The sequence below is a fragment of the Phycodurus eques genome, chromosome 14, assembly GCF_024500275.1.
Source record: "Phycodurus eques isolate BA_2022a chromosome 14, UOR_Pequ_1.1, whole genome shotgun sequence".
In the NCBI taxonomy this organism is placed as follows: Eukaryota; Metazoa; Chordata; class Actinopteri; order Syngnathiformes; family Syngnathidae; genus Phycodurus; species Phycodurus eques.
Genome location: NC_084538.1, coordinates 21,325,324 through 21,338,110, shown reverse-complemented (window position 1 = coordinate 21,338,110; position 12,787 = coordinate 21,325,324). Strand labels below are relative to the sequence as shown.

The 12,787-nt window shown below is 40.9% G+C and overlaps 1 protein-coding gene across 3 annotated transcripts in view; it reads left to right on the top strand.

The window, feature by feature from the left end:
* syt14a (synaptotagmin XIVa) overlaps positions 1–12,787 on the top strand; it is a 95,909-nt gene that overhangs the window by 23,371 nt on the left and 59,751 nt on the right. Inside the window, exon 3 of one of the 3 annotated variants that reach the window (XM_061696386.1) lies at positions 7,259–7,394. The exons of the other annotated variants lie outside the window; for them this stretch is intronic. Within the exon in view, the coding sequence (XP_061552370.1) occupies positions 7,259–7,394 (136 nt within the window). The remainder of the gene's footprint in view (positions 1–7,258; positions 7,395–12,787) is intronic. 3 annotated transcript variants of the gene reach the window in all.

Here is a 12,787-nt window from a genome sequence, read left to right as displayed (position 1 = left end):
TGTTTGAGAAAAAATGTTCAACAATAATGCTTTTCAGCATTCACCCCCAAAAAAAACAAACTCACTCCGACACCTTTCATAACAAGCTCGCACCAGCAAGCTTTATACTGATGTTTATTATTGATACCGTCCTTTGTAGCACTGTGGACGCTTGAGTACCATAATTTCAGTCCTCTGTATGTGCTACGCATATTGTAGAATTGAAAAATGTACCTTGTCGTCATGTTGTAAGAGTCCTGGCTGGTTGCTCGATGGTGGCCACTCACAGCCACTCTTGTTGAGTGTATCGTGGCTACATACAGTTTTGCTCATAAGTTTCCATACCCTGGCAGAATTTGTCCAATATTGACAATTGTTTGAAAAATATGACTGCTGACTGAATGGCATCCACACATTTTTAATTTGTAAGAATTGTCATGATATTCTATTAAATTTGTGTACCTTCAGCATTTCCAGTGGGTGGAGCGGCGAAGCAGTTGATGGAAGATATTGTGTGGGCAGGAGTATAAGTTAGTACGGTTTAATGTTTTAATGACAAGTGAGTAGCAACACACAAGTACACACATGTATTAGTGTCCTGTTAACAATAGCCAGTACCAATGTGTTATTAGAGTGTTTCACACAACGTATAAGTAGTGAAAGATGCCGTGTACTAAGCTAAAAGACAGGTCTGCATCAGAGTTTGTGTTTCTTATCACCGTAGGCTGAGTTTTGGTGAGTCGCGACTCACTGGATGCGTCCGGTTCCTAACCGACTGTGGTGTTCTGGGGCGCTACTGTTGTTGCGGTTCTGTGGGAGATTTGTCTATAGCTGGCTCGAGGGAGACAAAGTCGTGGGCCCTTCAAATCATATCACAGCTTCTCTTGGCTAGGAAGTCACATAGCCTTGTGTCAAAACTACGACATAAACAAATGTGCCATTTGGCTTGGAGAGGTTGCACCCCAGGTTGCCAATATTTTTTAGCACGACTGTACCTTTGCCCCTGCAACTGAATTATCATTACGAATAGAAATTGACTCCGTATTTTAGTAGTTTCTTTGCGTCTTCACATATCTCAGAAAAGCTCTATCAATCCATTGTGTATCACTTGATCCTCATCATCAAACATGAAGAACAAACACGGGGTCTCAGCATGACCGAAAACGCCACAATCTGTGATAAGCAGGCAAGTACACAGACATTTTTGGGTGCAAGTGCTCAAGCCAAAAAAAAGGGCACCTATCACCAAAATAAGTCATACAATTAAGAAGAAAAAAAACCTGTAGAATATGTTTATGTATTTATTTCTGTTAAAACAGTCAATAATACAACTATTAACCAAGGTGATGGGAAGCTGCAGTGGATATAAAAAAGTCTGCACACCCCTTTTCAAATGGCAAATTTTTGTAATATAATATAAATCTGAATAGAATATTTTAAAGGGAAGTAAAAATAAACAACTGAGGTATTGTAGTTGCACAAGTGCACACACCCTCTTATAACATTTAAACGTATGTTAAATGGGGGTCAGCACACACATGGCACCATTTAAAAGGCCCCTGATTGACAAGTAACTTAAGGTGGGATCTTCTTTAAAATTCTCAAATAAATGCCCCTCAAATATGAAAACTCTTTGGGTGGAATTGATGACAGCGAGAGTATTTTTTTTCAAATAATGATGAATGCAAAAAAAAAAGGGCGGCTTTTCTTGTACAGGGCCAAAGGGCACCACTTGGAGTGTATGTGTGCACATGCCTGGTGTTAAGTGTGTGTACCCTGAATTTTAGGGATCTTGAACACGAATTGGGAACAGGTGGGTGCCATGATTGGGTATAAAAGGAGCTTCCCTGAATTTCTGGAAAAGATGGGGCGAGGTTCACCTCTTTTGAACATATGCGTGAGAAAATAGTCGAACAGTTTAAGCACAATGTTCCTCAACGTACAATTGCAATGAATTTAGGTGTTTCATCCTCTACGGTCCATAATATCATCGAAAGGTTCAGAGAATCTGGAGAAATCGCTGCATGTAAGCAGCAAGGCCGAAAACCAACCTTCGATCCCACTGCATCAAAAACCGACATAATTGTGTAAAGGATATCACCACACGGGCTCAGGAACACTTCAGAAAACCAATGTCAGTAAATACAGTTCGGCGCTACATCCGTAAGTGCAACTTGAAACTCTACTATGCAAAGCAAAAGCCATTTATCAGCAACACCCAGAAACTTATCTGGGCCCGAGCTCATCGAAGATGATTGATTGATTGTAAGGTCATTGTTTAACACAACGTAATCCACTTTTCCCCCCTTATAAATTCAGATTTTTCCATGCAATTCCATTTTTATATGAAATTGTTAACATTTTTACTTGAAAGCTTAACACCGCTCGGTGTAGTTGGAAGTTGGGCAGCACTACGGCGCCAACGGGTTGCACTCACAAAGCAAAGTCTCCGTGAAATAGAGGGTGGCAGAACGTGCAAATTCCTTACTGGTCTTTGTGAGGGGATGAAGGTCGTCCATTTTGTTGGATAGTGTGTGTATTTGCGAGGTGAATCGACGGAAGAAACCTCTCTTTCGTCTTCGACACAGTGGCTGAATTTCCACCGGCGCCCTGTAGGTTAACGGCGCTGGTGGCGGACGTTGTCAACCTGGGCACGACCAACCTGGTATGGAATCCTTTGGATGAACACTCTCATATTTGTTTGGCAAAGTTTTGAGCCAGATGCCCTTCCTGACACAACCCTCTGCATTTATCCGGGCTTGGGATATGCCTACAGTTTGCACTGGTTTGTGCCCCCGTAGGGCTGCATTAAAGTCATAATTACAAAATTACAGTAAATACTCCGAACATCCATCCATCCATCCATCAATTTTTCCTTACCGCGTATCCTCACTAGGGTCACTATACTCAATAATATAAAAAATAAAAATAAAAAAAAACAGTAAGTACGGCGGTAACTGAGTGTCTTTATCATGTGCCAAAAAAAGGTCAAGCTGAGAATAATGACTACTGTCCTGTTGCACCAACTTCATCGGTAATGAAGCATTTTGAGAAAATCATGGTGATGGATAGGCTGACAGATGAGGTTAGACTGGAATCCCCGTGGACCATGATGTTTGCAGATGACATTGTGATCTGCAGTGAAAGAAGGGAGCAGCTGGAGGAACAGTGAGAAAGATGGAGGCATGCACTGGAAAGAAGAGGAATGAAGATTAGCCGAAGTAAGACAGAATATATGTGCATGAATGAGAGGGGTGGTGGGGGAAGAGTGAGGCTACAGGGAGAAGAGACAGAAAGGGTGGAGGACTTTAAATACTTGGGGTCAACTGTCCAGAGCAATGGGGAGTGTGGTCAGGAAGTGAAGAAACGGGTCCAAGCAGGTTGGAACGGGTGGAGGAAGCTGTCAGGTGTGTTATGTGACAGAAGAGTCTCTGCTAGGATGAAGGGCAAAGTTGATAAAACAGTGGTGAGGCCAGCCATGATGTACGGATTAGAGACAGTGGCACTGAAGAGACAACAGGAAGCAGAGCTGGAGGTGGAGGAAATTAAAATGTTGAGGTTCCCTTTCGGAGTGACCAGTTTGGATAAAATGAGCTCATCAGAGGGACAGCCAAGGTTCGAAGTTTTGGAGACAAAGTTAGAGAGAGCCGACTTCGATGGTTTGGACACGTCCAGAGGAGAAATAGTGAGTATATTGGTAGAAGGATGATGAGGATGGAGCTGCCAGGCAAGAGAGCTTGAGGAAGACCAAAGAGAAGGTTGATGGATGTCGTGGGGGAAGACATGAGGGCAGTTGGTGTTCGATAGGAGGATGCAGGAGATAGGCTTACAGGGAAAAGGATGACCCCCTGTGGCGACCCCTAAAGGGACAAGCCCAAAGGAAAAGAAGGAGATGTAATTTTGACTTCACTACTTTGTTAGCTTAGGTTAGTGATAGACCACGGCGCAATTTTGATTTCAGTATAAATCTGGGGGTTGTTGCTGCCATAAGACTGAATTAGGGAGGGGGCTGGCATTACTTTTTCCACACAGGGCCAGGTAGCCTTGACTAGTTTTTTTCCCCTAAATAAATACAGTCGCCATTTAAAAAGAGAGTTTACTTTCGTCTGATATTTACATTTGTTTGATGATCTTAAAAATTAAAGCGGAGAAACCCATTTCTATGACTACACCGTGAAGTTCCAATGACGGGTCCAACAGATGGCGTTTGAGCAGCGCTGGTGCTAAAAATAGGAGTGAAGAGGAAAAGTGGTTTGGTTTTGTGTGGACAGCATGCAAAGCATTTCTGATTTAATATCAGCATGCTGTTGTCATTTGCTGCAAATGCATTGGAGTGTATTCTTTGATCATGATTATGTGCTAAAAAATGTATCAAAACAATCACTGAATATATCAATGAAAACAAAATTGACAGTCTAGTTACATATGCCTGCTCACCAGTTGGGTTGTCTTTGTCAGTGTTGGTGATCAGGGAATGCAGTACAGCAGCTGCATGGATGCAATCAACATTAAAAGAGACCCAAATTTGGGTCGCAGACCTATTTTCGGTGGGTCGTGGACAGCTTGTAAAAAAAAAAAAAAGACATGTACTCGTATTCAGATTTTTTCGGTACAGAGGCGAACTAAGTTCCCACACGCAGCATTGTAGGAAAGTGACAAGAAATGTTTCTTCCTTGCACTGTAAACTAATACAGTGCAGCTCAGCTTTTGGCTGGTGGACATCATGGACAAACAATACGCCTTTGGTGGTACTGCAAACTCATTCGGAATAGTATTTAAAAATATAATATACTGTCCATGTTTTCAGAAGCTATTTTTAAACAAACAAACAAACACAATTCTTTATTATTCTTAATTTTTATGGAAGTGGGTCGCGACTTTGCAACAACAGGAAAATGGGGGCCCCGGGGTGACAAAAGTGGAGAACCAGTGGTTTAGCAAGCAAGCATGCACATACAAAACTGAGGAAAATATTCTTTTAAATATTTTATTTTTGCCTTCTTCTTGTTTGTTTGTTGGCGGTACAAAACAAAGAAAAAGACAAATTGTGACGCAATGTCATTTTTTTCCTCATTGCACTGGTGCATTACTGATTTAATGCAAATCATTGTCATTTTAAAACTCACTGCATTTATTATTGAGCAAATGTAGAAAATTAACTAAAAATAAACTCAGAGCGTCACAGGTATGAAATAAAAGGCATGAAGTCAACTTACTAATTAAAGTACAGCTAAATTCATAGCCCCTTGCACAGTGATCTGGAAGTACCTGATTTTGTCCGATCTCGGAAGCTAAGCGGGGTGCGTCCTGCTTAGGACTTGGATGGGAGACCACTTCGGGTTACCAGGGCCTGGGGTTGAGCAGTGGGTCACTCACCTGCTCCCGTAAAGACCTACAGATTACAGAATTGGCAATTGTGGCCAATGTGTGCCACATGGCACTGAGAGCTCTAACTACAGTCAGTAATTAAGTATATTAGATAAAAAAAACATCCTGTCAAGTGATGGCCCAGTGGTAGAGATAGGGGGTTAACACCAAATGATGGCTGTCTGGGAGTTCCAGTGTTGAACCAAAGAGGATGCCTTCCAGGAAGGTTTCCAGGCTAGAAATTGTGAAATATTTTGTAGTTTTTAAAGTAAATTCGGCATGGCAGCAGTTGCAGCTCTTGCCAGAGTAAAGCAAGTAGAATGATATCAGATTCATTCTGATTCGAGTCAGAAAATTCTGATTTGATGATCGCTTTTTCAGGCCCACTCGAATCCCAACTCGAGCCACCGCCGATTTGCGCACAGCCGTAATAGGGAGTCCTTGGTTTACGGTGCGGTGCTGTCGGCGGCGACATAATCAGAATTTGTACAGATATTTGCACACGCTGTAGTCTGTCAGTGACCTATGCTGACGCAGTAGTCAAGTCAAAGGCCCGTGAATATTACTCCATCTGACTTTTGCACATTTTCTTACTTTTTCATTATCAGAAAGTTGTCGTCGTTTCATTAGTGTGTTGTAAGGGTGACCTTGAGTGCCATTAAAAGCGCATAGCAATTAAATCTATTGTTATTATGATGATTATTACTATCCATCCATGTCTCAATTAAATGTCTTCTGAGCAAATATTAAGTCGATCGGCGTAACCTTCTAGCAGGAGGACAATAAAGCATGAAACATGTCATTTCATTGTGCCAGTAGGTAGCGCTCTTTGTACAAAAGATGTTTTCATTTTTTAATTTTTGGTGCAAAGATGCCCTTACGTGTGAACTGTCATCAAGTACGTGAAATTCTGAAAAGAAATGACCATCCTCAGTGACATTTTTCAGCTTTTGCTGTCACGGCGCATCATCAAAATTCGCCATACTGCCACGCCCACGCCAAAACGTCAACATTTTTTATTTATTCATTTTTTTTGTTGTTGTTCAAAGCAAGATTGTGCCCGACTTGTAGTACATTAAAATGCAAATGAAGACAGTTTTCTTTGTCGCCACTGGGTGGCGCTATAGCTACAATGAAATATTGTCACACAAATGTGTTCAGGGCATGACTATTATGAAGCGTGAAATTCTGGGATTTTTTTTGGAGCATGTGCACGGGAGTTATTAAGTATTTCCTGTTTTGTGGTGAATTAATTTGATATGCAAAGTTTGATCCCCCGCCCCCGTCATATAGTATGGCGAAATGAAAATAGTTTAACTCATTCACTGCCAGTCTTCCCAGTTAACATGGATATTTGACTTCTAAAGCCGTCAATGGCAGTGAATACAACTGAAATGTCTCGGGTCTCGAGATGCGACACACTAAGTGTGAAGTCCATCAGATAAAAGTGGTTGGCCAAGTTCGCAAAAGTATGAGGCCTGTAAATGTGAAAAAAACTAATTTTAAAAAATGGTCCAACAAGGTCCAAAATTGTATTTTCAAAAAACCATTGCTCACTTCCTGTGCATTTTACAATATGGCTTCTGCTGAATTTTTTCTTTTTTTTTTTTTTTTTCGTCTCGGGGTGCTGCACGTGCCTCCCATTTTTGTTGTAGTTGTAAGTGACACGTAGTGCGGGGGCCATTTTCTTTTTTTGGGGGGGGGGAAGTTTCACGTAAAACCACTAAAATATCGAGTTTTTCGCCAGGCCCGATGTGCGTGCAAAATTTGTGTCGAATTGAGGTATGTTTAGGCCCTCAAAAATGCGTTCAAAAAAAGAAGAAATACTTCTTAACATTAACATTTAAAACCATTAAGGCATTTCAAAACGAGAATCATCACGTTCTGTTATGTTATGTTTCTTTGGCTGCAGGCGCTATTTCGAGTGTGTGATTTTCTTCAAGGGCTAAGCTTCCCCCCCCCCACACACGCTTGCAAGTGGTCCGTCCTCCCCCTTCTTCACCGGCCGCTTTGGTTGAAGCCAAAACACGACATCATGGCGATTGATGGTAAGTCGCTTTCTTTCTGCTTAGCCTCTGCTGATGAGCGCCCGCCATGTGGGTGACATGTTGTGATTAAAATGTTCTGTGCTAGCCTCACCAGAATAATAATGGTCCCGGTCGAATGACGTGGAAGTTTCACTGCTTATTGTTAGCGGTTTGCTGTGGACTCGAATCTCATTTTGTTGGTGCTGAAGGGGCAGCTCCACTATCGACGGTGGCACGTCAATGAACGAAACCTTCAAATGTACTGCAAGTCTCTTTATTGCAGCCGCTTGACGTCCTTTCGTTTGTAATCAGTGTAATGCCGGCATTATTTGTGACACCAGTGTTTTTCGCCCCATTTTGTGAAGACCGTTTATGTAACTTTGTTTGCATATTCAGCTTTAGTGTATTAACGCCGTGATGTCTGAAAGCTTTCAGTGTAATAAACACGATTTGAAATGTCACTAAAAAGAGGGCACAAAAGCCAATTAAAAAAAACAACAACAACAACAAAAATCTAGCCATTTGTAATCATAGAATGGTAATCATGCACCCTTTCAATCACGTAATCAAATTCAAATAATATTTATTTCGGTACACATTTTTGAAAACTAACATTTCTAAATGATTAAATGCAATTAATTAAAATGGCACATAAATGTTAAATAAAAAATTCTACCAAAATAAATGTTCGAAAACCAACATTTCTATATGGTTAAATGCAATTGTTTTATACTTAAAAGTTAAACAACTGAACTGTACTTAGATGTATAATGTAGCGTAACTGTATAATAATCTGTACTGGATTAGAAAAAAAAATGAAGAATTGAATTAAATCAGAAAGCTCTGCTTGCTCATGCTCCGTCTCGAAGTAAATGCGCGGTATCGTAATCGTTTATGTACAGCGTGAATATGGCGCCTCCTGACGGAGTTCGAATCCGACGGAGATCTTGTTTTTAGCTACTCATAAATTGTTTATATCAAGCTTTTTTTTTTTTTTTTTTTTTTTAATAAACATATAAAAACAATCCCAACTACTGTGCTGAATGGATGACTGACCTCCATCTTGGGAAGTGAAGTAATGTTCACGACGAAGTGTGCATGTCACACGGCTGTTCCGATTAAATGTAGTGCACATGTATGCACCCAATCGGAATAGATCATGTCACATGTAAACAGTTGGCCATAGAGCTTCATTCGGAATGACAAAATAGTCTCTCTAGTCTGTAAACCCGGTTAGGGAGTCTGTCGTGAACCACTCGAAGAAACCTGCGCTCCACTAATGGTACTAGTACCACACTTTGAGAATCACTGATGAAGAGAGGGCAAAATACGCTACTCATATTTCATTGCTAGTAGGGTTAGCATATCTGCGTCATAATTCTGAGGTTTGGGGTTTGAATCCAGACTCTGGCCTTGCTGTGTGGAGTTTGCATGTTCTCTCTGTGCTTGCGTGGGTTTTCTCCAGGTACTCCGGCTTCCTCCCACATTTCAAAAACATGTATGCTAGGTTCAGTGAGGACTCTTTATTGTCCTTAGGTGCTAATGAGCGTGTGAATGGTTGTTTGTCTATATGTGTCGTGCGATTGGCTGGCAAAAAAAAATGTCACTTATTCTCTACATTTGACTTTGGTCCTGATGGGATTGTATACCTCAGCACCAATGTCATCAGTATTGTGCCAATATATGAAATATGGACCATAAGTGGGGTACACAAAGACTGACTTATCTAACATATTAACCGATTTTGTTTTCTTTGGGATTCTTGTTACAGCTGTGAGACCGACAACAGTCTTTGTCAGCAGTAAAATTCTGAGGCTTGCATCATAAACAGTCCGAGGTGCTACAAAATGTATTTAGCTATCATATTCAACTTGACAGCTACATAGGACAATGCCTGTTTCAGACCAGTTTTGTTTTGCTCGCTAAGTATGCTCATAGACACAGTGGCAGTAATTGGCATGTGCACCGTGTGTGCCTGAGGGGCGTCAACACGAATCCACAAATTACAAGGTCAATCATTGGCATTATTAGGGGGAATTTGTAAATAGTACTTTACAAGTGTGTATCCTGTGCTGAGGGTGATGGAGTACACTGGATAGAGTAGAACAATAATTAATTGGGTCATCATTCTATTCTTTAACACTAGAATGCCCAAAAGCCCAGATATTTGGCTTTTCTACCTATAATGCCTCAGGAGGAGCCGAGTGGCTGGATTAGTTTAAACTAATATCCCAACTCGGGTGTGAACAGCCCACCAATTGGGCTTTTCTATTTTGTATACCCAAAGGGCTTGCTCGTTCAGTTTTTTTCACCATTCTTCACCATCTTGTCACCATTGTTCTGTAAATGAGGCAATTACTCTCTACTCTCGACACAGTTACTGAAAGAGAACTGATTTTGCTTTGCCTTTACCTGAATAAATTGATAGAAATTACGGGCTGTCTGCTTACGCACATTTCATTGATTGATATTTTGTGCGTTTGTTGTTTCCGTGCGACCACGTGTAATACAACTATATGTTTATAAGGAGATCTGGGCGTGTATCTGTAATGAGACGTATCAAACAAAAAGTTAGCTAGCCGCCAGATGGCGGATGGCGGCTAGCTAATTATGGTTGCTTATTTTAGCAGTCAACCTCACTGCCTGAATTCAGCCTTATTATCTTCACTATTAACATGAATACCTGTGATTACCACCAGTCAGCTTCAAGCTTAACATTTCATCCTCTCTTGCTTGTGTGACACTGAAATACTTAGCAATGTTGAATACTCCATTCGGACTGGCTGTCTTCTTTCATTTGTCTTCAGCTGACAAACAGCTTTTGGTCTATTACTCAGAATTTACTTGAGTTCTAGTGAGGTGCAAGTGCAAGTTTAAGGTATACCTTTCTGAAATTGTCGTTGAATTCCAAGTTGTACAATGTTGCGGGGCCTTCGAATATTGAGGTACCACATTACGGAAATGCAAGTGTGACCTGTAGATAAAGACACTGAATGGCAATTATTTTGTAACGATGCCTTGTCACAATGGAACAACCAATGTTATGGTGTTACACTATAGGACGCTACGGGTTACAGTCAGTCGATGATTTTAATCTTTTTGTAGCTGTGATACAGATTTAGAGTGGAAGGCGTCAGGGCTATTTGAAACTTCAACCTGTAGGCTGATCCCCTGCTGCACAGCTCAGAGACTCAGAGGCTTTGACAAGTGTGAGTAATAGTTAAGAATTACAGCAACTTCGTGGTAGTCTGGAGGACATACTGTAAGTAATGTATAGATTATTTTTAATGAGTTTGCAATGTTAGTCTACTTAAACAGGAGAATCTGGTGCTGTGCTGTTAGATATGAGTACTGCGCTTGGACCACTGAAACGTGTAGTTTTGAGTGGCAAAATGTTCAAGCCCAAAATGAGGTAGAAACGACCTCATGATAGACAGTTGGATAGACAGATGGATAGATGGATGGATGGATGGATGTCAAACTCAAGGCCCCGGAGCGCATCCGGCCCGTCACATCATTTTACGTGGCCTGCGAAATCAAAGCAAACTTTCATGATTCTTGCTAAAATCTGTACCAAAATTTAAAATTGTCACGTGTAATAAATAATAACATTGAGATATTATAAATGTTTTTGTTACCAAACCCCTTTTTTTGCAGTCACTTGAACAATAGTTGAACAAACTGTTATCTTTGTCTTCTGATTTCAAAACTAACTATGTACAACCCCAATTCCAATGAAGTTGGACGTTGTGTTAAACATAAATAAAAACAGAATACAATGGTTTGCAAATCATGTTCAACCTATATTTAATTGAATACACTACAAAGACAAGATATTTAATGTTCAAACTGATGTTTTTATCAAATAATCATTAATTAAGAATTTTATGGCTGCAACATGTTCCACAAAAGATGGGACAGGTGGAAAAAAAGACTGAGAAAGTTGAGGAATGCTCATCAAACACCTGTTTCGAACTTCCCACAGGTGAACAGGCTAATTGGGAACAGGTGGGTGCCATGATTGGGTATAAAAGGAGCTTCCCTGAATTGCTCAGTCATTCACTAGCAAAGATGGGGCGAGGTTCACCTCTTTGTGAACAAGTGCGTGAGAAAATAGTTGAACAGTTTAAGGACAATGTTCCTCAACGTACAATTGCAAGGAATTTAGGGATTTCATCATCTACGCTCCATAATATCATCAAAAGATTCAGAGAATCTGCAGAAATCACTGCATGGAAGCGACAAGGCCAAAACCAACATTGAATGCCAGTGACCTTCGATCCCTCAGGCAGCACTGCATCAAAAACCTACATCGGTGTTTAAAGGATATCACCACATGGGCTCAGGAACACTTCAGAAAACCAATGTCAGTAAATACAGTTCGGCTCTACATCCGTAAGTGCAACTTGAAACTACTATCCAAAGCAAAAGCCATTTAGCAACAACACCCAGAAATGTCGCCGGCTTCTCTGGGCCCGAGCTCATCTAAGATGGACTGATGCAAAGTGGCTGTGGTGCAACGTGTCCACGTTTCAAATTCTTTTTGGAAATTGTGGATGTCGTGTCCTCCGGGCCAAAGAGCAAAAGAAGCATCCGGACTGTTATGGAGGCAAAGTTCAATCAGAATCAGAATCAGAATCATCTTTATTTGCCAAGTATGTCCAAAACACACAAGGAATTTGTCTCCGGTAGTTGGAGCCGCTCTAGTACAACAAACAGTCAATTTACAGAACACTTTGGGGACATAAATACATTGACAAAAAACAATTGTGCAAAAAGATGCAGAATCCTCTAGCACTTAGAGCAGTTCGAACGACTAATGTTGCAATAGTCCGGTGCAATGACCATTGTGCAAAGGGCGCTGAGACTTCAAGGAGTGTATGCGGTTTAAAGTGACAAGTAGTGCGATCATCTGGGACAATGTCGGTTGTGCAAAAGCCAGCATCTGTGATGGTATGGGGCTGTGTTAGTGCGAATGGCATGGGTAACTTACACTTCTGTGAAGGCACCATTAATGCTGAAATGTACATACAGGTTTGCAGAAACACATGCTGCCATCCAAGCAATGTATTTTTCATGGACGCCCCTGCTTATTTCTGCAGGACAATGGCAAACCACATTCTGCACGTGTTACAACAGCGTGGCTTCGTAGAAAAAGAGTGCGGGTACTAGATTGGCCTGCCTGCAGTCCAGACCTGTCTCCCATTGAAAATGTGTTCCACCTACAAAGCTTCAACAATTAGTGTCCTCAGTTCCCAAATGTTTATTGAATGTTGTTAAAAGAAAAGGTGATATAACACTGGTAAACATGACCCTGTCCCAGCTGTTTTGGAATGTGTTGCTGCCATAAAATTCCAAGTTCATGATTATTTGCTAAAAACAATGAAGTTTATCAGTTTGAACATTAAACATCT